The following is a 21,963-nucleotide window of genomic DNA, read 5'->3' as shown; positions in this document are numbered from 1 at the left end:
AGCAAACACAGAGACATGATCAAACTGAAGAATGTTGCCTATGGATGTGCCAGATATTAAGGGTAGGGAATAAAGAGATAGAACGATAAATCTATCTTTTCTTCAATATGTTCCATGTGTAGGAGTAGAAGGTAAAGTCCCAGCCCTGGGTGTGAAACAAGCCCAATCCATTACATAACTGCAGCGAGTGACCCAAGGAGGAATTGAGAAGAGGCTGAAGTGGGGTACTAAAGGGATAGAGCAGCGGTCTTCAAACTGTAGCCCTCCAGATGATGCAAAACTACAACTCCCAGCATGCCCGGACAGCCAACGGCTGTCCGGGCATGCTGGGAGTTGTAGTTTTGCAACATCTGGAGGGCCACAGTTTGAAGACCACTGGGATAGAGTAACAGAGCTAATTTAACAGCACCAACTCTGCCCTCACATTGTGCTGATATTACAATTTGGCTCCATTTAGGGAAATATCTATTTCTAATATCGGGTGTATGGTCTGATTTAGTGCAAACTTTCTGCTTGTGGAATGAGTACAAGATCTGCAATCTCCTTTCCAGAGAATTAAATCCAGGGCTCGAGTCCTGCAGGAACGCACAGGAACAGCGTTCCTTTGCTTTTTCCAGAGGAGGAACACCGTCCCTGTTACATTAGTCCTGCAGGACCGACTTCTGAATTATTCTTACCCTCCTTCTGTCTCCTCCCCCCGGCCCAGATTGCTAGATGCTGGAGATATAGGACCTGGGATGATGTCACCATCACATGTGGGGGCGGAGCTTAGCTGTGGAGGAGAGGGAAGATCGTGATTGAAGGACCTGTGTGATGCTGTGGAGGAGGCGGGGCTGAGCTGGAGGAGACATGTCACCCCAGTAAGGAAATTACATGGAAGGAGATTTGTTACAATGTGTCACCCCAGTAGTGAGGAGATTAGATGAGGAGGAGGTGTGTTACAGTGTGTCACCCCAGTAGTAAGGAGATTACATGATGAGGTTTGTTACAGTGTGTCACACCAGTAGTAAGGATATTACATGAGGAGGTTTGTTACAGTGTGTCACCCCAGTAATAAGGTGATTACATGAGGAGGAGGTTTGTTACAGTGTGTCACCCCAGTAATAAGGAGATTACATTATGAGGAGGTTTGTTAAAGTACTTCAACCCAGTAGTAAGGAGATTACATGAGGAGGAAGTTTGTTACAGTGTGTCACCCCAGTAGTAAGGAGATTACATGAGGAGGAGCATTGTTACAGTGTGTCACCCCAGTAGTAAGGATATTACATGAGGAGGAGGTTTGTTACAGTGTGTCACCCCAGTAGTAAGGAGATTACATGATGAGGAGGTTTGTTACAGTGTGTCACCCCAGTAGTAAGGAGATTACATGAGGAGGAGCATTGTTACAGTGTGTCACCCCAGTAGTAAGGAGATTACATGAGGAGGAGGTTTGTTACAGTGTGTCACCCCAGTAGTAAGATGATTACATAAGGAGGAGGTTTGTTACAGTGTCACCCCAGTAGTAAGGAGATTACATGATGAGGAGGTTTGTTACAGTGTGTCACACCAGTAGTAAGGATATTACATGAGGAGGTTTGTTACAGTGTGTCACCCCAGTAATAAGGTGATTACATGAGGAGGAGGTTTGTTACAGTGTGTCACCCCAGTAATAAGGTGATTACATGAGGAGGAGGTTTGTTACAGTGTGTCACCCCAGTAATAAGGAGATTACATTATGAGGAGGTTTGTTAAAGTACTTCAACCCAGTAGTAAGGAGATTACATGAGGAGGAAGTTTGTTACAGTGTGTCACCCCAGTAGTAAGGAGATTACATGATGAGGAGGTTTGTTACAGTGTGTCACCCCAGTAGTAAGGAGATTACATGAGGAGGAGCATTGTTACAGTGTGTCACCCCAGTAGTAAGGAGATTACATGAGGAGGAGGTTTGTTACAGTGTGTCACCCCAGTAGTAAGGATATTACATGAGGAGGAGGTTTGTTACAGTGTGTCACCCCAGTAGTAAGATGATTACATAAGGAGGAGGTTTGTTACAGTGTCACCCCAGTAGTAAGGAGATTACATGATGAGGAGGTTTGTTACAGTGTGTCACACCAGTAGTAAGGATATTACATGAGGAGGTTTGTTACAGTGTGTCACCCCAGTAATAAGGTGATTACATGAGGAGGAGGTTTGTTACAGTGTGTCACCCCAGTAATAAGGAGATTACATTATGAGGAGGTTTGTTAAAGTACTTCAACCCAGTAGTAAGGAGATTACATGAGGAGGAAGTTTGTTACAGTGTGTCACCCCAGTAGTAAGGAGATTACATGAGGAGGAGGTTTGTTACAGTGTGTCACCCCAGTAGTAAGGATATTACATAAGGAGTAGGATTGTTACAGTGTGTCACCCCAGTAGTAAGGAGATTACATGATGAGGAGGTTTGTTACAGTGTGTCACCCCAGTAGTAAGGAGATTACATGAGGAGGAGCATTGTTACAGTGTGTCACCCCAGTAGTAAGGAGATTACATGAGGAGGAGGTTTGTTACAGTGTGTCACCCCAGTAGTAAGGATATTACATGAGGAGGAGGTTTGTTACAGTGTGTCACCCCAGTAGTAAGGAGATTACATGATGAGGAGGTTTGTTACAGTGTGTCACCCCAGTAGTAAGGAGATTACATGAGGAGGAGCATTGTTACAGTGTGTCACCCCAGTAGTAAGGAGATTACATGAGGAGGAGCATTGTTACAGTGTGTCACCCCAGTAGTAAGGAGATTACATGAAGAGGAGGTTTGTTACAGTGTGTCACCCCAGTAGTAAGGAGATTACATGAGGAGGAGGTTTGTTACAGTGTGTCACCCCAGTAGTAAGGATATTACATGAGGAGGAGGTTTGTTACAGTGTGTCACCCCAGTAGTAAGATGATTACATAAGGAGGAGGTTTGTTACAGTGTCACCCCAGTAGTAAGGAGATTACATGATGAGGAGGTTTGTTACAGTGTGTCACACCAGTAGTAAGGATATTACATGAGGAGGTTTGTTACAGTGTGTCACCCCAGTAATAAGGTGATTACATGAGGAGGAGGTTTGTTACAGTGTGTCACCCCAGTAATAAGGAGATTACATTATGAGGAGGTTTGTTAAAGTACTTCAACCCAGTAGTAAGGAGATTACATGAGGAGGAAGTTTGTTACAGTGTGTCACCCCAGTAGTAAGGAGATTACATGAGGAGGAGGTTTGTTACAGTGTGTCACCCCAGTAGTAAGGATATTACATAAGGAGTAGGATTGTTACAGTGTGTCACCCCAGTAGTAAGGAGATTACATGATGAGGAGGTTTGTTACAGTGTGTCACCCCAGTAGTAAGGAGATTACATGAGGAGGAGCATTGTTACAGTGTGTCACCCCAGTAGTAAGGAGATTACATGAGGAGGAGGTTTGTTACAGTGTGTCACCCCAGTAGTAAGGATATTACATGAGGAGGAGGTTTGTTACAGTGTGTCACCCCAGTAGTAAGGAGATTACATGATGAGGAGGTTTGTTACAGTGTGTCACCCCAGTAGTAAGGAGATTACATGAGGAGGAGCATTGTTACAGTGTGTCACCCCAGTAGTAAGGAGATTACATGAGGAGGAGCATTGTTACAGTGTGTCACCCCAGTAGTAAGGAGATTACATGAAGAGGAGGTTTGTTACAGTGTGTCACCCCAGTAGTAAGGAGATTACATGAGGAGGAGCATTGTTACAGTGTGTCACCCCAGTAGTAAGGAGATTACATGAGGAGGAGGTTTGTTACAGTCTGTCACCCCAGTAGTAAGGATATTACATGAGGAGGTTTGTTACAGTGTGTCACCCCAGTAATAAGGTGATTACATGAGGAGGAGGTTTGTTACAGTGTGTCACCCCAGTAATAAGGAGATTACATTATGAGGAGGTTTGTTAAAGTACTTCAACCCAGTAGTAAGGAGATTACATGAGGAGGAAGTTTGTTACAGTGTGTCACCCCAGTAGTAAGGAGATTACATGAGGAGGAGCATTGTTACAGTGTGTCACCCCAGTAGTAAGGAGATTACATGAGGAGGAGGTTTGTTACAGTGTGTCACCCCAGTAGTAAGGATATTACATGAGGAGGAGGTTTGTTACAGTGTGTCACCCCAGTAGTAAGGAGATTACATGATGAGGAGGTTTGTTACAGTGTGTCACCCCAGTAGTAAGGAGATTACATGAAGAGGAGGTTTGTTACAGTGTGTCACCCCAGTAGTAAGGAGATTACATGAGGAGGAGCATTGTTACAGTGTGTCACCCCAGTAGTAAGGAGATTACATGAGGAGGAGGTTTGTTACAGTGTGTCACATCAGTAGTAAGGATATTACATGAGGAGGTTTGTTACAGTGTGTCACCCCAGTAATAAGGTGATTACATGAGGAGGAGGTTTGTTACAGTGTGTCACCCCAGTAATAAGGAGATTACATTATCAGGAGGTTTGTTAAAGTACTTCAACCCAGTAGTAAGGAGATTACATGAGGAGGAGGTTTGTTACTGTGTGTCACACCAGTAGTAAGGAGATTACATGAGGAGGAGGTTTGTTACAGTGTGTCACCCCAGTAGTAAGGATATTACATGAGAAGGAGCATTTTTACAGTGTGTCACCCCAGTAGTAAGGAGAGCACATGAGGAGGAGGTTTGTTACTGTGTGTCACCCCAGTAATAAGGATATTACATGAGAAGGAGCATTTTTACAGTGTGTCACCCCAGTAGTAAGGTGATTACATGAGGAGGAGGTTTGTTACAGTGTGTCACCGCAGTAGTAAGGAGATTACATGAGGAGGAGGATTGTTACAGTGTGTCACCGCAGTAGTAAGGTAATAACATGAGGAGGAGCATTGTTACAGTGTGTTACCCCAGTAGTAAGGAGATTACATGAGGAGGAGCATTGTTACAGTTTGTCACCCCAGTAGTAAGGTGATTACATGAGGAGGTTTGTTACAGTGTGTCACCTCAGTATTAAGGAGATTACATGAGAAAGAGGTTTGTTACAGTGTGTAACCCCAGTAGTAAGGAGAGTACATGAGGAGGAGGTTTAGTGTGTCACCCCAGTAGTAAGGTGATTAAATGAGGAGTAGGTTTGTTACAGTGTGTCACTCATACTCCATAGGCAGCTGTACGCCTGTGGCCTGTAAGAATCCTGGAACTGAGCAGGATGTCAAGTTTTAGCTTCGACATTCTGTTTTTTTTGCACAAACTTGGGGGGGGGGGGGGGGGGATGCGCTGGTGTATTTTAAATCTTGGGCGAGTTCCCACCCTTTTATTTCCAGGACTTGACCCCTGATTATTTAAATCCCTTTACATTCAGAGATGCTTTAATGTCAGCCATAATCACCAACGAAGGGGCTAAAAAGGAAAGCAGAAAAAGTACTCAGACACTCAGTCATGGGTATAGAAGCCTAACGTCTAGCCAGCTCCCTAGAGAGATGACAAGAGGATATTGCATAAAAAAAAAAAAACAACTATATAAAACAAGTCACATGGCTAATAAAAGGTATAGAATACTACACAAGGCGCAATAGTCTTTGCGAGAATAAAGAAATTAAACTGGGAGATGTAAAAACCATAAAGCAAGAAAAGATGTGTGGGAAGACACTTCAGAAGAACATGGAAAGGCAGTAAAGTGTACAATTGTCAAGAAATAATTGAAAGAAAGCTATCGGAACATGACAAATGACAGAGACATAGAGGCAGTAAGAACAAGAATCTGCTGGCGGGTAGGAAAAAAAAAACCATTGGACACAACACATGTCTCCACGTCCCCACATCTCTGCTCTGCCATTAAAGCAACAGACTATCAGGCAGGTCTAAATCCAAACAGGGAGCTCCAGAAACAGGAGTCAACCTAGGGATCTCCTGTTTACAAATCTAGAGATTTACAACCGTGGGTCTTTAACAGGGACAGTATCAGCTTTGATGCAGTTTGGGACAAGTCTGGGAAGAGCTCCTTCAAAAGTCACACTGTCCAACCAGAGGTGCGCCTTATGCATAATGTCATCCAGCAGATGACATAACCTGGGAAATTCAGATCATTACGGGGTGCAAGCAGGGCTCTATGGGATCTATCAATCCCTGCCCCAAGGTCACACAACTCCACCCCTGGTCACTCTGCCCCAGGTCACATAATCTCCCATGTGAGGACAGGGAGAAGGTCCTTCCTTCTGACAGCTGGCTTTAGTCACTGAAACGATTTGTGCTCAAAATGATGACAACATACTAATTCAGGTGACAGCACTTACAAGTAGGGAGCGGACATGGGGCATTTTTCATTGATCTCAAGAGGCGTCTATCTTATTGTGGCCTGTACTGATTGGTTGTATAGTGATATATATATACTGAAGATGTTCCCTGGTTAAGCCACATCCCCTGATAAAGCCTGTGGGGCAAAACGGTATTGGGGTCAAGCACTGCTTGGCTGTTAATATACTGATATACTGAGGTGTGGGTTTGAAATATTTGTGCTTACTTGTAGCTTGTCTTGGAACATGGTGTATTTATTTCCATTCATTTCTATCCATTATTTCTTAATGCATGGAAGATAACAGAGGTTCACAAAAATAGCTGTTGTTCACATTTCAACATCCCTGTAGAATGACCTCTGAAAAGGTCACAGAAAATGCCTAGTAACATTTCCAATTCATGTGAATGGGACAGCTTCAGTCTTATTGTGGCCTATGTCCATGGAGCCTGCTGTAAAACATTTCTCAAAATCAACTTAATTGGGCACTGTCAGATACAAAAACTTTTTATATGTTGTTACGGATGAAAATTAAAGACCTTTTGTAATATGGTTGTTTAAAATGTTTTAATTATTTAATAAATAAATCGGCCCCTGAAAAACCCACCAAAAGGGGTCCTCATACTTACTGGGACAATAATCGGTCCTGCAGCAACATCAGGCTTGTCCATGAGTCATAGACAAGGCTGCATGAGAAGACACACCAATCACCTCCCACCACCACAAGAAGGGACACACCCTCTTCCCCCGAGAGGATTTCTAACACTATATGCTAATAAAGAGGTATTTTATAATAAAATATAGGGGATAGAGGAATAAAAATTAGATATACATGGTCAGGATTAGGTACTGAGTAACATATCTATGTATTTCTTTTGTGGAGTCTGACAGGTACACTTTATTATTGTTGCAGACAACTTACTTAATGTACAAAATATGAAAAAGTAAATGTTACAAATCAGAAAATAGAAACAAATAAAAAAAAAATTAACATTTTCTGTATCTGCCTCTAATCAATAAAAACACAAGCCTAGGTGATACATTCCCTTTTAAAGTCCTAGTCACACAAGTGTCGCAAGTGACCAAAGAAAGGGAAAATATGTGCTCTAGATGAAGGAGAGCCGAGGAGGAAGAGTTGCAGAAGTGCAAGGCCGGACTTACATAAGCAATTTTTGTGAATTGGATACAACAAAAGAGGATACTTATTTTTATTTCTACCTAAAGGGGGCTGCTATTACTACCTAAAGGGGGGTACTATGAATATCATAAGGGGGGTACTATTACTACCGAAATAGGGGGGGGGGGGGGTAACTATTGTGAGCTACTATGAATATCTAATGGGGGCTATTATTATTATCTAAACCAGGCTACTATTACTACCTAAAGGGGGCTTCTATTTCTACCTATAGGGGACTAATACTTAAAGGGGTACTCCACCTATAGACAGCTTATCCCCTATCCAAAGGACACTCCTAAGGAGGGCTGCTATTACTACATAAATGCGGCTACAATTAAAACCACTAGATTACCACCCCCAACAGATACCAACGCATTGACATTTTTGTAAATATGGTCATTGGGGATCTGAAAAAGATCCATTATAAAGGGAGAGTGAATAACAATCTTACCCCGACCAAATACCAAGTTCTCCTCAACATCAAGGCTGAGAAGAATTTAATTTTCAAATATGCAGATAAAGGGGGGAATCTGGTGGTAATGACCGCAATACATATGGTATTTTAGGAGGGGACCCCACAGATACATTTTTGGGAGAATTAGAGTCATTGTTACTTACAGCATTGGATAACATGATGAATTTGCGTTAATGCTACCCAAATATCAAGTAATCCCCATTTTTTATGGCCCTTAAAGGGAAGACCTTTCGTGTCTGGTGTTGGCTCTTTGACACAGAACGTGGGGATCTACTTGGATTAATTTCTAGGCCAGTTCGTCATCAGTCTCCCTTCTTATATCAGGGACACAACTGACCTGCTCAACAAATTAGAAGGTATTTACTGTTAGCCCTGATACCATTCTAGGGTCGATAGAAGTTGAAGCTCTATACAGGCAACAAAGATCCGGCAGGGGAGTGAGAAGGGTGAAGGAATTTATAAATGAGCCACAGGTGAATTACACTAATGAGCGTACTGGCTCCGGCGCGCGTGCCCTAGGGGACGGGGACACGCACGCCGGGGCAGAGAGGCGGAGGCAGGAGAAACACCCGGAGAGTGACGGACTGGGGCTCGCATGCGGCCCCGTCGGCACCAGCAGGTAACGGGACCATGCCCTCACGGCCAGCGCGTGCGGCCAGAGCGCATAACGAAACACGCGTAGAGGTTAAAATTCCCTGTACCATACTTTATTTTGTTTTGGTGTTGGGGTATAACTTTATATGTATTTTTTTTTATTGGGGTATAATGATGCATCATTATATAAGGTATATTTAAATTGGTCATGTGCATTATAGGTTATTTAGTGACAGGGAGCGGACAGCCATCGTATTGAAGTGGGGGCGCCTCCTCCACTGTCAGGCAGGAACAGTCCCACACATTTAGGAGTTGTAGTTAAGGAATAGCATTGTCTGCTATCTGCTATATGTGTGCTCCCTTCTACAGTTTGGCTCAAATTATCTTTTGCTCCACAACAGGTCCCTGTCTCATTCAGAAAAAGAACAAAGATCTCTTCAGAAATGTGAGTTTAATCCACTTTGACATTTTATATTAATGTTGGATTAAAAATATATTATTCCATCTGAGAATCAGTACAAACTGTATGCATGTGAATTTGTGCTATATTGCTCTGTATATATGGTTATATCTCATTTTGCAATTGAGCATCTTACTCCCCCTAAATAGATGCTGTGTTATTAATGTTGTTTTTGAATATTTCAATGATATCAGTTAAAAGTTATATTTCATATAGGGTACATATATTTAGTAAACTAGTCTAATGTAACCCGCTTATTATTTGGTTTTTGTGAGTTAATTTGTTGATGTTACTAAAACTACTACCTAAAGTGGGCTTCTACTACAGCCTAAAGGGGGCTGCTACTACTACGAGCTAAAGTGGGCTACTACTACGACATAAAGGGGGCTACTACTACCTAAAGGAGACTGCTACTACTACCACCTAAAGGGGGCTGTTAATACTACCTAGAGATGAGCGAACTTACAGTAAATTCGATTCGTCACGAACTTCTCGGCTCGGCAGTTGATGGCTTTTCCTGCGTAAATTAGTTCAGCTTTCAGGTGCTCCGGTGGGCTGGAAAAGGTGGATACATTCCTAGGAAAGAGTCTCCTAGGACTGTATCCCCATTTTCCAGCCCACGGGAGCACCTGAAAGCTGAACTAATTTATGCAGGAAAAGTAATCAACTGCCGAGCCGAGAAGTTCGTGACTAATCGAATTTACTGTAAGTTCGCTCATCTCTAATACTACCTAAAAGGAGGCTTCAACTAATACTACTGCAAAGGGGGGGCTGCTGCTGCTACTACTACTACTACTACAAAAAGGGAGTTGCTAGTACTAATAACTAAAAGAGGCTGCTACTACTACATAAAAGGGGGCTGCTGCTGCTGCTGCCTACTATGTAAATAGAGGCTGCCGATAATATAAAGGGGGGGGGGGTTTGCAACTATATACATAGAGCTATTTTGTACCCCTACCTATAGGGGGCTGATACTGCCTACAGGGGGCAGTTATCTCTAGGAGAACCTACCTACAGATGGCACCTACCTACTTGGGATATCTGTAGGTAGGTTCAATTTGTCATTGTTTACATCTACCACAGTAGTGCACCTATATTCCTGTATTATCCTAATTGTTACACATCCACAGCGTTTATCTGGTGTAGGAGTCTATTGTGGCACTTGTAGTCCGCTGCAGGCATCCTCCATTGTATGCATTTTTATTCTGGGGATTGCCCCTAGCAACGGACTACAAGGGCAGCATCTGCTCCCCCAGCATAAATGCACAATTATACAACTGCATTTGGGGTTGAGCACCTCCAGCCATTTGAGACCACGTTTTTTGTTGTTGTCTAAATTTTATACTTGGAGGTGTGTAAACTCCATATGCAATGCGCCTTGAACACTTTCTAGGCAGTATTAAGGAGCAACTGTGAGGCCGGCAACTATATCAGCCTACTTAGGTGGGGCTTATAGTCTACCTCCCATTGTATGTGTGCTCAGCGATGCTGGAGGGTACCTGGGAGGAGGCTGTAAGTCGGCCTAATGCTGCCGTAATTGCCCACTGGGCCCTGGTTTTGCTTATCACACACAGGTTAGTGTTCGGTCCCGTGCCACTTGAGAAACCTTGGCGTTGGTGTGCGGGCTCCGGTATGTCCTTCATATAAGGATATACTGGCTAATGTCTCAATTTTAACATCAGTGTTGAGGGTTAGCCATATGTCACTGTTTACATCTACCACAGTAGTGCACCTAAATTTATGTATTATTGGGGTATCTGCGTAATGGGGAAACCATGTGAAGGGTTGTTTCTACCTATTGGAGCACCATTCTACTTAATGTGGGAAACCTATCTACCCTTTCCAACCCACTTATCTTCCCACTGTGTGACACCAAGGGGGTTATCATTATTGTTTGGTATGCTATAGGTGCTGTTAAAGTGCGGAGCCTGAAATGTTTGTCTTTCAGGTTCTGTGGAGACAAGTTTTAACTGGAAGAAATAGTCATGACGGCCTGGGCCAGATGGAGAAGAAAAAGCAAAATGAACAAATCCAATTAGAGATATCCACTGATATAGTGTAGAGCTGATATCTACCACTATATGGTTACTATATGGAGGGAATATTTCCTCCTTGTAAAGTGGTATTATTGGTAATATTGGTCTTGTAATACAGGATTTGGTCAGTAACAGTATGATGGTAATATGTATGGTCATAATATTCCTCTTTGTATATCGGTATGATTGGTAATATTGGTCTCAGTATACAGGATTTGTTTAGTAATAGTACGATGGATACATATTTTTTTATTTATTTTCCCCTGTTATGTACCCTATTATACTCGAACAATTATTGACATTTGCCTTATGTAGCACTGCTTTCTTATAGCCACACCCATAACCGAAATGGTCTGCTTAGTCTAAAATGCCCGGGCCTATTTTCAGTCCCAGTCAAGCCCTGCTTCCCGCCCATTCTAGTGATTGGTTGGGACTGCACACTGAAACCCAACCCGGTCAAATTCTTTATTTTTTTTTTATAAGCAACAGGTACACTTTAAGACTTAAAAAAAAAGTGTGGGTTAAAATAAATTGTAAAGACTATAGTTCCAAGAAGTAAAATACAATATTTATAGTGTGACTGCTCATTCAAGATGAGCCCCACAGCACACAATGTTCTCTGTACTATTTTAGCTGTTTCAAAAAACCTCGGTTTTCCATCATCTCCAAGCTTTTAGTCTTACCTACAGTGTGTTGATCAGTCCCTTCAGTGTAGAAAAGCCTTAAAGAGCTCAATCTGTGACATACAAGGGTGTTTGGCACTAGGGTTATTATGTGTCTAAATTTATGGGAGTGGTTATCCCAAGACTCAAATATCCCCTTGTCTGCTGGGACCCCCACTGATCACATTCATCCTTTCAGCATCATCAGTAAATGTACAGGGGGAAAAACAGATTGTCTCACCTTGGTCTACGTCATGCAGTCCGGTCACTTGATAAGACTGTCTACCTTTTCTTCTTATCTGCAACCAGACTGGAGAAATGAGGGTGAACTTGGATGCAAATATTTTGGCAACATCATATCCATGGCCATTCCACTGTGGATAGAAGAAGCAAGTTGGATGTTAACTTCAAGCTGTGTGTCTCATTTGACATGAAATGCTCTCATGTGCATGAGCTTTTAGATGTTGTCTTTACCGTATCCAACAATTGTTTGTCAATATACATAAGGGTGTAAATACACAAAGCTAATTTCTGTGAACACAACCCAAGACTAATTTTGAGGAGTATTCCAGTTTATGGAGTCAGGTGTTAAAGGGGTTATCCAGGGACCTAAAAAAAAAAATGTACTCCACATAGTGTAGAATGTACTTACATAGTCCCCCCGGTTTGTTTCTGGCTTCATTCACTGCTGCTCCTCTGCCCACTGCTCCATTTTATCCCTACTCCTTCGCTCTACACATTCTATTAAAACTACATTTTCCAGTAGTCATTACTGCGGAGACTGGCAGAAAGCGGTGTGGCTTTGCTGGTATGATGTCAAAAGGGTGTGTGGCTTCACAAGCTATGATAGAAAGGGGGAGGCTTGGTTGGATGATGTTAGAAAGGGGTGTGGTTTGTACAAATGATGTCAGAAAGGGGCATGGTTTATAAGATGAGGGTACTAAACCCAGGAAAAAGTAGAGAATAGCAGGCTTTTCCTGCCTGTCACAATATATTCCAACAGGGAAAACGGCCCACTACAGGTAATAAGTGTATATTACAATACAGAGAGGCTTGGGTCTAGCCTTTACTGGAAGCAAGCTGTTTCAGGGCGAGTCAACAGTGGTGCAAAACTTGGAATAGTACAACTAAGGGCTAGGTTCACATTGCCCCAAAACAAGTTGGATCACAACTAACTCTACCGGGTCACAACGGATCCCACTGACTTGAATGGGGTCTGTTGGTTTACCGGAGAAAAATATTAGTGCATGCGCTATTTTATTTCCTGCTAAACTCCTGCTGTTACGACAAATTTGTTGACGGAGCTCCCTTTAGCTGAGGCCGACGGCAATGTGAACATACCTCAAGCAATTCATAAAATAATAACTTTGCAGAGACCACTAATCACACTGATGGAGAGGTAAAGTTTACCAGTTGCCCATAGCAACCAATCAGATTTCTTCTTTTATTTTTCAGAGACCTTGTTAAACATGAAAGAAGGGATCTGATTGGTTGCTATTGGCAACTGGGCAACTTTTCCTCTCCAGTTTTTGATAAATCTCCCTTACTGAGCCAATGCACCACCCCAGGATTTATTCAGCACATGGATAGGTTGAAAAGGCTACGTTTCACTCAATGCATCCAAGGAAATTATTATTTTATAAAATAATGCCATCAGATGTAGTATATGCCCCTTTAATAGAGTCCAGTACTCTCAATTACATGGAACATTAGGCTTCATTCACATGAGTCTGTAGGGCTGCAGCTAACGATTATTTTAATAACAAATTAATTGTTGATTATTTCATAGATTAATCGGAAAAAAAATATCAAAATGCCCAAAAAAAGGGGCTCAGCCGATACTACTCGAACAATTATGTACAATGGCCATATTAAAAGTTTCTAGCATGTGAGGTGACCAAACAGCAGCAATTTTGGATTCTTTTTTTTTACCTTTACGCCGATTGCTGTACAGGATCATTATTAATGATCCTATACAGAAACCAGCGTAAATTTGATACTGCCGCATGGGTAACTATCTGAACTATTAAAATAAAATGTTAATGATTCACTAATATTTTAATAGTTCAGAAAGTTAGCCATGCGGCAATATCAAATATGTAAAAAAAAAAAAAAGAAAAATATCCATGCAAAAAGAAGTGTAAACGGCACTCACCATTATGGACATTTATCAACGGGTTTAGTCAGGTTTTCTTTACTATAATTGTCGCAAAATTGACGCAACTGCGACTACGCGATTTTTCGTGCGACATTTTGACTGGAAAGCGAGAAAAGCAAGTTTTCCAAAAATGTAACTACGTAGTAATAATTTTAAAATGGACTACGGGTTGTCAGGTATTTATTAACTGCGACAGTCGCAACTGCGCAAAAAAAAATTCGCAACATGGTTAAAAATTGACTAAATTTACTCCAGCTCAAACATGGAGCAGAAAAAGCTACTACCAAAGTAAAAAAGAATAAAAATTGTTTAAGTGAAAGAAAATTATCAACAGGCTGAAACCAGTTGATAAATAAGTCACACATAAGCAAAAAAAAAAGTAAGGAAAAAATTACTAAAAAAAAGAATACGTAAGTAAACATTGATAAAAGTCCCTCCATGATCGTAGCTTCGATATCTTTATTTTTCTGATTCAATCGTGTCAGATCAGGAGTGTAGTGTCAGACAGGTATCATGGCGGAGACGCCGGGGACCCAGCTGGAGGTAACAGCTGTATCGTACTTCCGTACTTCTTCAGACGAAGTACGAACGTACGACACAACTGTTACCTCCAGCTGGGTCCCCGGCGTCTCCGCCATGATACCTGTCTGACACTACACTCCTGATCTGACATGATTGAATCAGAAAAATAAAGATATCGAAGCTACGATCCTGGTGAGTGCCGTCTACACTTCTTTATGCATGGATGTTGGAATTGTGTATTTTCTGGGCAAAGCACCCGTATAGGATATTTGCTTCACCCACTACATCTGTTGCTCTTCTAGTCCAGTGATTAAAGCAATGACGGTTTCTGTATCTCTCTACTATAAAAAAAAAAAAAAAAAATATGTTTTATTTTTTTTATATAGCAATAGGAAAAGGGAAGCTAATTTTTGTGGGGGGGGGGGCAGTTAATTTACATATATATATATATATTTTTTTTACTTTACTCCTTTTATATAGCACTCCTATGCACATGGGGGTATGTGCAGACTGCAGAGCAATGCACCCGACCCATGTCTGTAGTACAGACTCTAGTAATACAGACAGACACTAGGGTATTATAGCAGTATGTATGTACTACATACACACTGCTATACACATAGTGGTATGTGCAGAGAATTGCACAATATTGTCTATACTACAGACACTAGGGTGCAATGCTCTGCACATACCCCATGTGTATAGCATTGTGTATGAAGTACATACACTGCTATACACATGACGGTATGGGCAGAGCATTTGCACTCTAGTGTCTGCAGAAGACACTAGGGTGCAATGTTCTGCACGTACCCCCATGTGTATAGCAGTGTGTGTAGTACACACTATATACTAATACTGGCCCCACCAAGCTTACTATTGCAGACTGTAATGACAGAGACACACGCCAGCCGCCTGTCACTATCTCCTTCCACACCGCGAATATCCGCAGCCCAGCTGACAGCTGCCCCCAGCAAGCCCCGCCCCCTGTCACCGGGTCACTTACTCAGCCAGGATTGGAGAAGTAGTCCCGGAGCTTGGAGCTGCCCATTATTTGATAACTGGATTCATCGACAACACATCCCGTTATCGAATTTTATCGACAACATAGATTAATTGTTGCAGCCCTACATGAGTGTAATATGTACATTTTTATATCTGTATTATAGACACAAGTCCCGTCCTTACTGTGGGTATAGAGACCTGAACTGAAAGAATCACCCTGATCGGGCCAAGAATTGCATCAGTAATACAGATTTTTACTTTATAATTTAGTATTTTTTTAAGAACTACTAAAGATGTGACTATCTCTAAGGGTAGTACCTTGTCAGTAATCTGTAGCTATATCATTTACCAACCAGTGTGCGTCTAGCTGTAGCAAAACTACAACTCCCAGCATGCACAGACAGCCTTTGGCTGTCCATGCATGCTGGGAGTTGCACTTTTGCAAACACTAAAGGCAGCCTGGTTGGGAAACAATGCCTCAAAGAGGTTCTCCAGGAATAGAAAAACAGAGCTAATTTCTTTCAAAAACAACCCTGTCTGTCTCCAGGTTGGGTGTGGTATTACAACTTGGCTCCATTCACTTTAATGGAACTGAGGTACAGAAACACACCCAACCTGGAGACAGAAGGGGAGCGGTTTTTGAAAGAAAATAACTCTCTTTATTCCTGGATAACCCCTTTAAACTGTCCCTCTGAAGTTCTTAGTGTGATAAATATAGGCTATTCTCTGCTTCTATTTCACACCACAATATTCCTGCTTTTAACATATTGTTGCAAAATGCTCACATTTACTGTTTGTGAGACGAGAGGGCCATCTTGTGGATATTCCTAGAACTGCATCACTGAACACTAGTATTTACATAGTTTGTGAACTTGTGTATTTATTAAAATTTCATAACAAACCAATGCAGTGAAACCGCTTTGAGAAGACCACCAAAAAATTGCAATTGCAAAAGAAAATGGGCACTTTGCTTACGGTGAACTGAAATCTGGCACACAAATTCTTGTCTGGAACGGGGGGGGGGGGGGGGGGGGGGGTTGGTCTTCTCAAAGAGGTAGTCTATTGAAAGGTTTGCCTGTATTTAAGCACTACAACATAGGCCAACTACAAAGAAACAGTGCTGAAATTAATGAAATTAATCTTGACAAATCCATCCCAAACAGCTTACAATTAGAGATGAGCGAACTTACAGTAAATTTGATTTGTCACGAACTTCTCGGCTCGGCAGTTGATGACTTATCCTGCATACATTAGTTCAGCCTTCAGGTGCTCCGGTGGGCTGGAAAAGGTGGATAAAGTCCTAGGAAAGAGTCTTTCCTAGGACTGTATCCACCTTTTCCAGCCCACCGGAGCACCGGAAAGCTGAACTAATTTATGCAGGAAAAGTCATCAACTGCCGAGCCGAGAAGTTCGTGACGAATCGAATTTACTGTAAGTTCGCTCATCTCTACTTACAATCTACAAAGATGTATGGCAACCAAAACAAAACAATAGAAGAGACAGGAGCACAAACAATACATGTAGTAAAGACAGAATCCGTACCTTATCTACTGCACATGTAATGTTGTGTTAAACTATTTGTTTATATTGATTTAAAGAGGTCCTGGGGTAAAATCTGAAATGCCCCTTATATTAATATGTACAAAAAGGTTTGGGGGTGCTGCCGAGTCCAGACTCAGACCACAGTAAATGTACACATAGGAGTCCCTAATATGCTGCAGTGCCATCATCAGTTGTCTCCGCTACCTTCGCATGATCCTCTATGCCAGTGGTCTTCAACCTGCGGACCTCCAGATGTTGCAAAACTACAACTCCCAGCATGCCCGGAGTTGTAGTTTTGCAACATCTGGAGGTCCGCAGGTTGAAGACCACTGCTCTATGCTGTTGTGTGTGGACAAGCTGTATGTGTGCTTCCTCTGTGAGTGCAGGAGTGAAGGAATAGTATAGAGGTGCCACACAGCTGACACTGCAAGAGGCACAGTGCCCAGCAGAGAAAAGCATGCAGAGGTAGCGGAGACACCATGATGTAATGATAGCACTGCAGCATACAGTGATCCCTCAACTTACAATGGCCTCAACATACAATAGTTTCAACATACAATGGTCTTTTCTGGACCATCGTAAGATGAAACCAGACTCAACATACAATGTACAGACAGTCCAGATCTGTGTAACGTGTCAATGGCTGGAAGAACCGACCAATCAGAATGGGCAATTTACTGGTAAAACCCCTGTATTACTGAAGTGTATGCACTGACTGGTGTCTGGTAGCGCCCCCTACAGTAGAGGGAGGTTTTACATGTTCTGTACTCTTTACCTGTACCAGGGTTACCTGCTCCTTTGGACACCAGGTGAGGGCGGCTCCATTTTACTTTTTAAGGACATTTATGAACATTTATCAACGGGTTTAGTCAGGTTTTCTTTACTATAATTGTCGCAACTGCGACTACGCGATTTTTCATACGACATTTTGACTGGAAAGCGAGAAAAGCAAGTTTTCCAAAAATTAACTACGTAGTAATAATTTTAAAATGTACTACGGGTAGTCAGGTATTTATTAACTGCGACATTAGCAACTGCGCAAAAAAAAGTCGCAATAGGGTTAAAAATTTACTAAATTTACTCCAGCTCAAACATGGAGCAGAAAAAGCTACTACCAAAGTAAAAAAGGAAAAATTGCTTACGTGAAAGATAAATAAGTCACACATAAGCAAAAAAAAAGTAAGGAAAAAATTACTAAAAAAAAGAATACATAAGCAAACATTGATAAATGTCCCTCATTGCATGTACTGTACAGGACCCCGAAGAAGCTCCTGTCCTCTACATAGACCAGTGTTTCCCAAGCAGGGTGCCCCCAGCTGTTGCAAAACTACAACTCCCAGCATGCCCGGACAGCCAAAGGCTGTCCGGGCATGCTGGGAGTTGTAGTTTTGCAACAGCTGGAGGCTCCCTGCTTGGGAAACACTGACATAGACAGTGATTACAGCTCCCAGCAGATATTTATTACTTTTATATGTAAGGATTTGCTTTATTTATATTAGTTATCTACTTATTTTTCTTTATTTCTCACTTTTTCCTATTTTTGGATGACATTTTGGTACCTTTAGAACCAATTACCAGGTTTCCAGAGAGTTCTGGTCTCAACATACAATGGTTTCAACATACAATGGTCGTCCTGGAACCAATTAATATTGTAACTTGAGGGACCACTGTACTAAGAATTCATGTGGAAAGTGGCAGAAGCCGCTCCTATGTGTACACTCACTCTGCCTGGTCTACACTTACAATGGTCGTCCACGAACCAATTAATATTGTAACTTAAAGGGGTATTCCAGGAAAAAAAAATTTTTTTTATATATCAACTGGCTCCAGAAAGTTAAACAGATTTGTAAATGACAGAAACCACAATCCAAGGATATAATTGGTTATATGCCGAAACCCAACGGCCGGAATAGAGAAAAATAATATGCAAAATGTATAACCAATCCTCAAGGATTCTACCCCAAAAGGTTCATAATAATGTTTAAATAAAATATAATATCATAGGATGCTTTAGTTAACAGTTTTATTCAATATATAAAATAGTATGTTGCACTATATATACTCTGGCACAAAATATAAAAATCTTCATCCTTTTTATGTTTTGTGCCAGAGTATATATATAGTGCAACATACTATTTTATATATTGAATAAAACTGTTAAAGGGGTACTCCGGGGAAGTTAGGAAAAATAAAAATGCCCCAAAGCCATCACAATACCTGTTATGTGTCTCCTGTAGTTATTCATGTGATTTTGGCAGTTTCCTTTGGCCCCTGACGTCTCCTAAATACTTTTTTTCCTTATCTGAAGCACAAACTACAACTCCCAGAATTCAGCTCTGTGTAATGGCTGCCAGACAACTGCTTTCACTATCTGTGTGCAGGCTTACACTGCAACGCACACGCAACACACACACACGCAACACATGCAACACACACACATCAAACTGTGTGAGAGAAAAAGTGGAGGGATTTTCCCACAGCAACCAGCTAACAAGCTGAGGTAAAGTGAAAGCTGAGCTGTGATTGGCTGCATATGGGGAAATCTCTCCACTTATTCTCTCACACAGTTTGATCAGTCTTTTCTTTCATGCCGCCTCCTGCTATGAATATTTCTGTGTTCTGAATGGCAGCATATTCAAAAGAAAACAGCAGCTATGTGCTCAGTTGTGACTAGGAATCTTCCCTGCTTTTCTCTCACAAGCTCCTCACACAGGGACGAGTGTCTGTACAGCCAGAGCTCCAGCCCAATCAGAAATCAGAGGGAACCTGTACACACCTGACACCATTCCTCCACAATTGCTGGCTGAGGTAGGTCACTGCTGTGGCCACCAATTAGCTAAGTGGACTTTTACAAAGAAGAAAGCACTGATAGCAGGGACCGACGGCAAATGAGTAAAAAAAGTTTTTTTTTATTACCTCCATGCCAACTTGAAAGTGTTCAAAGGTAGAAATGATTCTCTGGAATACCCCTTTAACCTCACCCAGTCCTAAATAATGATACATCCTAGCTGGTAGATCTAATTATATATGTCCTTAAAGGGGTACTCCGGCCCTAATTAATCTTATCACCTATCTAAAGGATAGGGGAGAAGATGTCTGATCACGGGGGTCCGGCCGCTGGGGACCCCTGCAATCTCTCATGCTGCACCCACCTGTGTGAGCTTCACGCAGCACTGGAGGATCCGAGTATGAAGCCTCAGGACCACTGGGTCAGAGTATTGTGACGTCATGATTCCGCCCCCGTGTGATGTCACATCCCGCCCCATCAATGCAAGTCTATGGGAGGTGGCGTGACAGCCGCTCCAGCGCTTCATGAAGCTGACACAGGTGGGTGCAGCAGAAGAGATTGCGGGGGTCCCCAGCGGTGGGATGCCCGCGATCAGACATCTTATCCCCTATCCTTTAGATAGGGGATAAGATGTCTTAGGGCTGGAGTACCCCTTAATACATTAGAAGGAGCTACTTTCATTTATAGGGGTATTTCTGACAAGATGCTTGTAGGACCCTTGTCATATCAGAGAGAGAAGGGAAAAAAATAAAAACTTTTTCTTATTTCCATCATTAAACAAGAATTGCAACTAGGGATGCACCGATATAGCGGCAGCCGATACATATCAGCCGAAAATAGCTATTTTGGGGAAATGCCGAAACAACAAAAAATGTGCCGATAATGACCACCTCCCCTGCCCGCCCACAGCACAAGTTACAAACACTGCCAGTGCCAGAGGCGTAGCGTGGGGGGTGCAGAGGGGGCCGGCCGCACCAAGCGCAACATCTGGGGGGTAGGAATACTTCATTTTATGTGCCCGGGCCGGCTCCCGTGTGTGGCTGCAGGCGGGGGCCGGCCAGAGCATATATAAACTAATACTGTATACTAAAAACCAGGGGGCCTCCAGTAGTTGTGAAACTACAACTCCCAGCATGCCCGGACCGGCAAAGTCTGTCCGGGCATGCTCGGAGTTGTAGTTTCACAACAGCTGGAGGCCCCCTGGTTTTAGTATTAGTTTTTATATGCTCTGGCTGGCCCCCGCCTGCAGCCACACACGGGAGCCGGCCCGGGCACATAAAAATAAGTATTCCTATCCCGGACATCCCTGTGTCCCGAAAAATCTTTTCGGGACATAAGGATGTCCGCCGGTCACTCACCATTCCCCGGCGTCCTCCTGCGATCCTCCTTCGGTCCCTCGCTTCTCCGCCTCTATGGTCGTACGTACGGGATGTCACTGACGCAGGATCGCAGGATCGTCGCAGGACAACGCACGCCGGCCGGGGCCTGGTAAGTGACCGGCAGTGCGTCATCTTCTTGAGTGTTCCGGTCACCGCTCCTCCGGTCCCGGCACCTACTGCTATGGTCCATAGGCCATAGCAGTAGATGTGACCCCGGGCCGGAGGAGCGGTGACCGGATCACTGTGGGGGCAGCAGTACAGACATACACCCTCCAGCCATACACTGTATATGGCTGGAAGCTGTATGTCTGTGGGGTGGGGGGAAGCTGCCTACTATTGTGGGGGAACTGCTGACCTAATATGGGGGGGAGCTGCCTACAAATGTGGGGTGAGCTGCCTAATATTGTTGGGGGGGAGCTGCCTAATATAGTGGGGGGGGGGGCTGCCTACAAATGTGGGGGGAGCTGCCTAATATTGTTGGGGGGAGCTGCCTAATATTGTGGGGGGGGCTGCCTAATATTGTTGGGGGGAGCTGCCTAATATTGTTGGGGGGAGCTGCGTAATATTGTTGGGGGGAGCTGCCTAATATTGTGGGGGGGAGCTGCCTAATATTGTTGGGGGGAGCTGCCTAATATTGTGGGGGAACTGCCTACTATTGTGGGGAACCTGCCTACTATTGTGGGGGAAATGCTGACCTAATGTGGGGGAGCTGCCTACTATTGTGGGGGAGCTGCCTACTATTGTGGGGGAGCTGCCTACTATTGTGGGGGAGCTGCCTACTATTGTGGGGGAGCTGCCTACTATTGTGGGGGAGCTGCCTACTATTGTGGGGGAGCTGCCTACTATTGTGGGGGAGCTTCCTATTAATGTGGGGGAGCTGCCTATTAATGTGGGGGAGCTGCCTACTATT

The 21,963-nt window shown here is 43.0% G+C and overlaps 1 protein-coding gene across 5 annotated transcripts in view; it reads right to left on the bottom strand.

Moving 5' to 3' along the window:
* The window catches only part of CHID1 (chitinase domain containing 1), a 723,738-nt gene that overhangs the window by 648,514 nt on the left and 53,261 nt on the right, over nt 1-21,963 (bottom strand). For all 5 annotated transcript variants that reach the window (XR_008845294.1, XM_056526912.1, XM_056526913.1 and 2 more), the window contains exon 4: nt 11,904-12,036. Coding sequence is in view for 4 of the 5 variants with exons in the window: in XM_056526912.1 (XP_056382887.1) it covers nt 11,904-12,036 (133 nt within the window). In the remaining variant the exon portion in view is untranslated. The remainder of the gene's footprint in view (nt 1-11,903; nt 12,037-21,963) is intronic.

Source organism: Hyla sarda, chromosome 6, assembly GCF_029499605.1.
Source record: "Hyla sarda isolate aHylSar1 chromosome 6, aHylSar1.hap1, whole genome shotgun sequence".
Lineage (NCBI taxonomy): Eukaryota > Metazoa > Chordata > Amphibia > Anura > Hylidae > Hyla > Hyla sarda.
The sequence above is the reverse complement of the archived record's forward strand: the minus strand, read 5'-3'. Positions and strand labels throughout refer to the sequence as shown.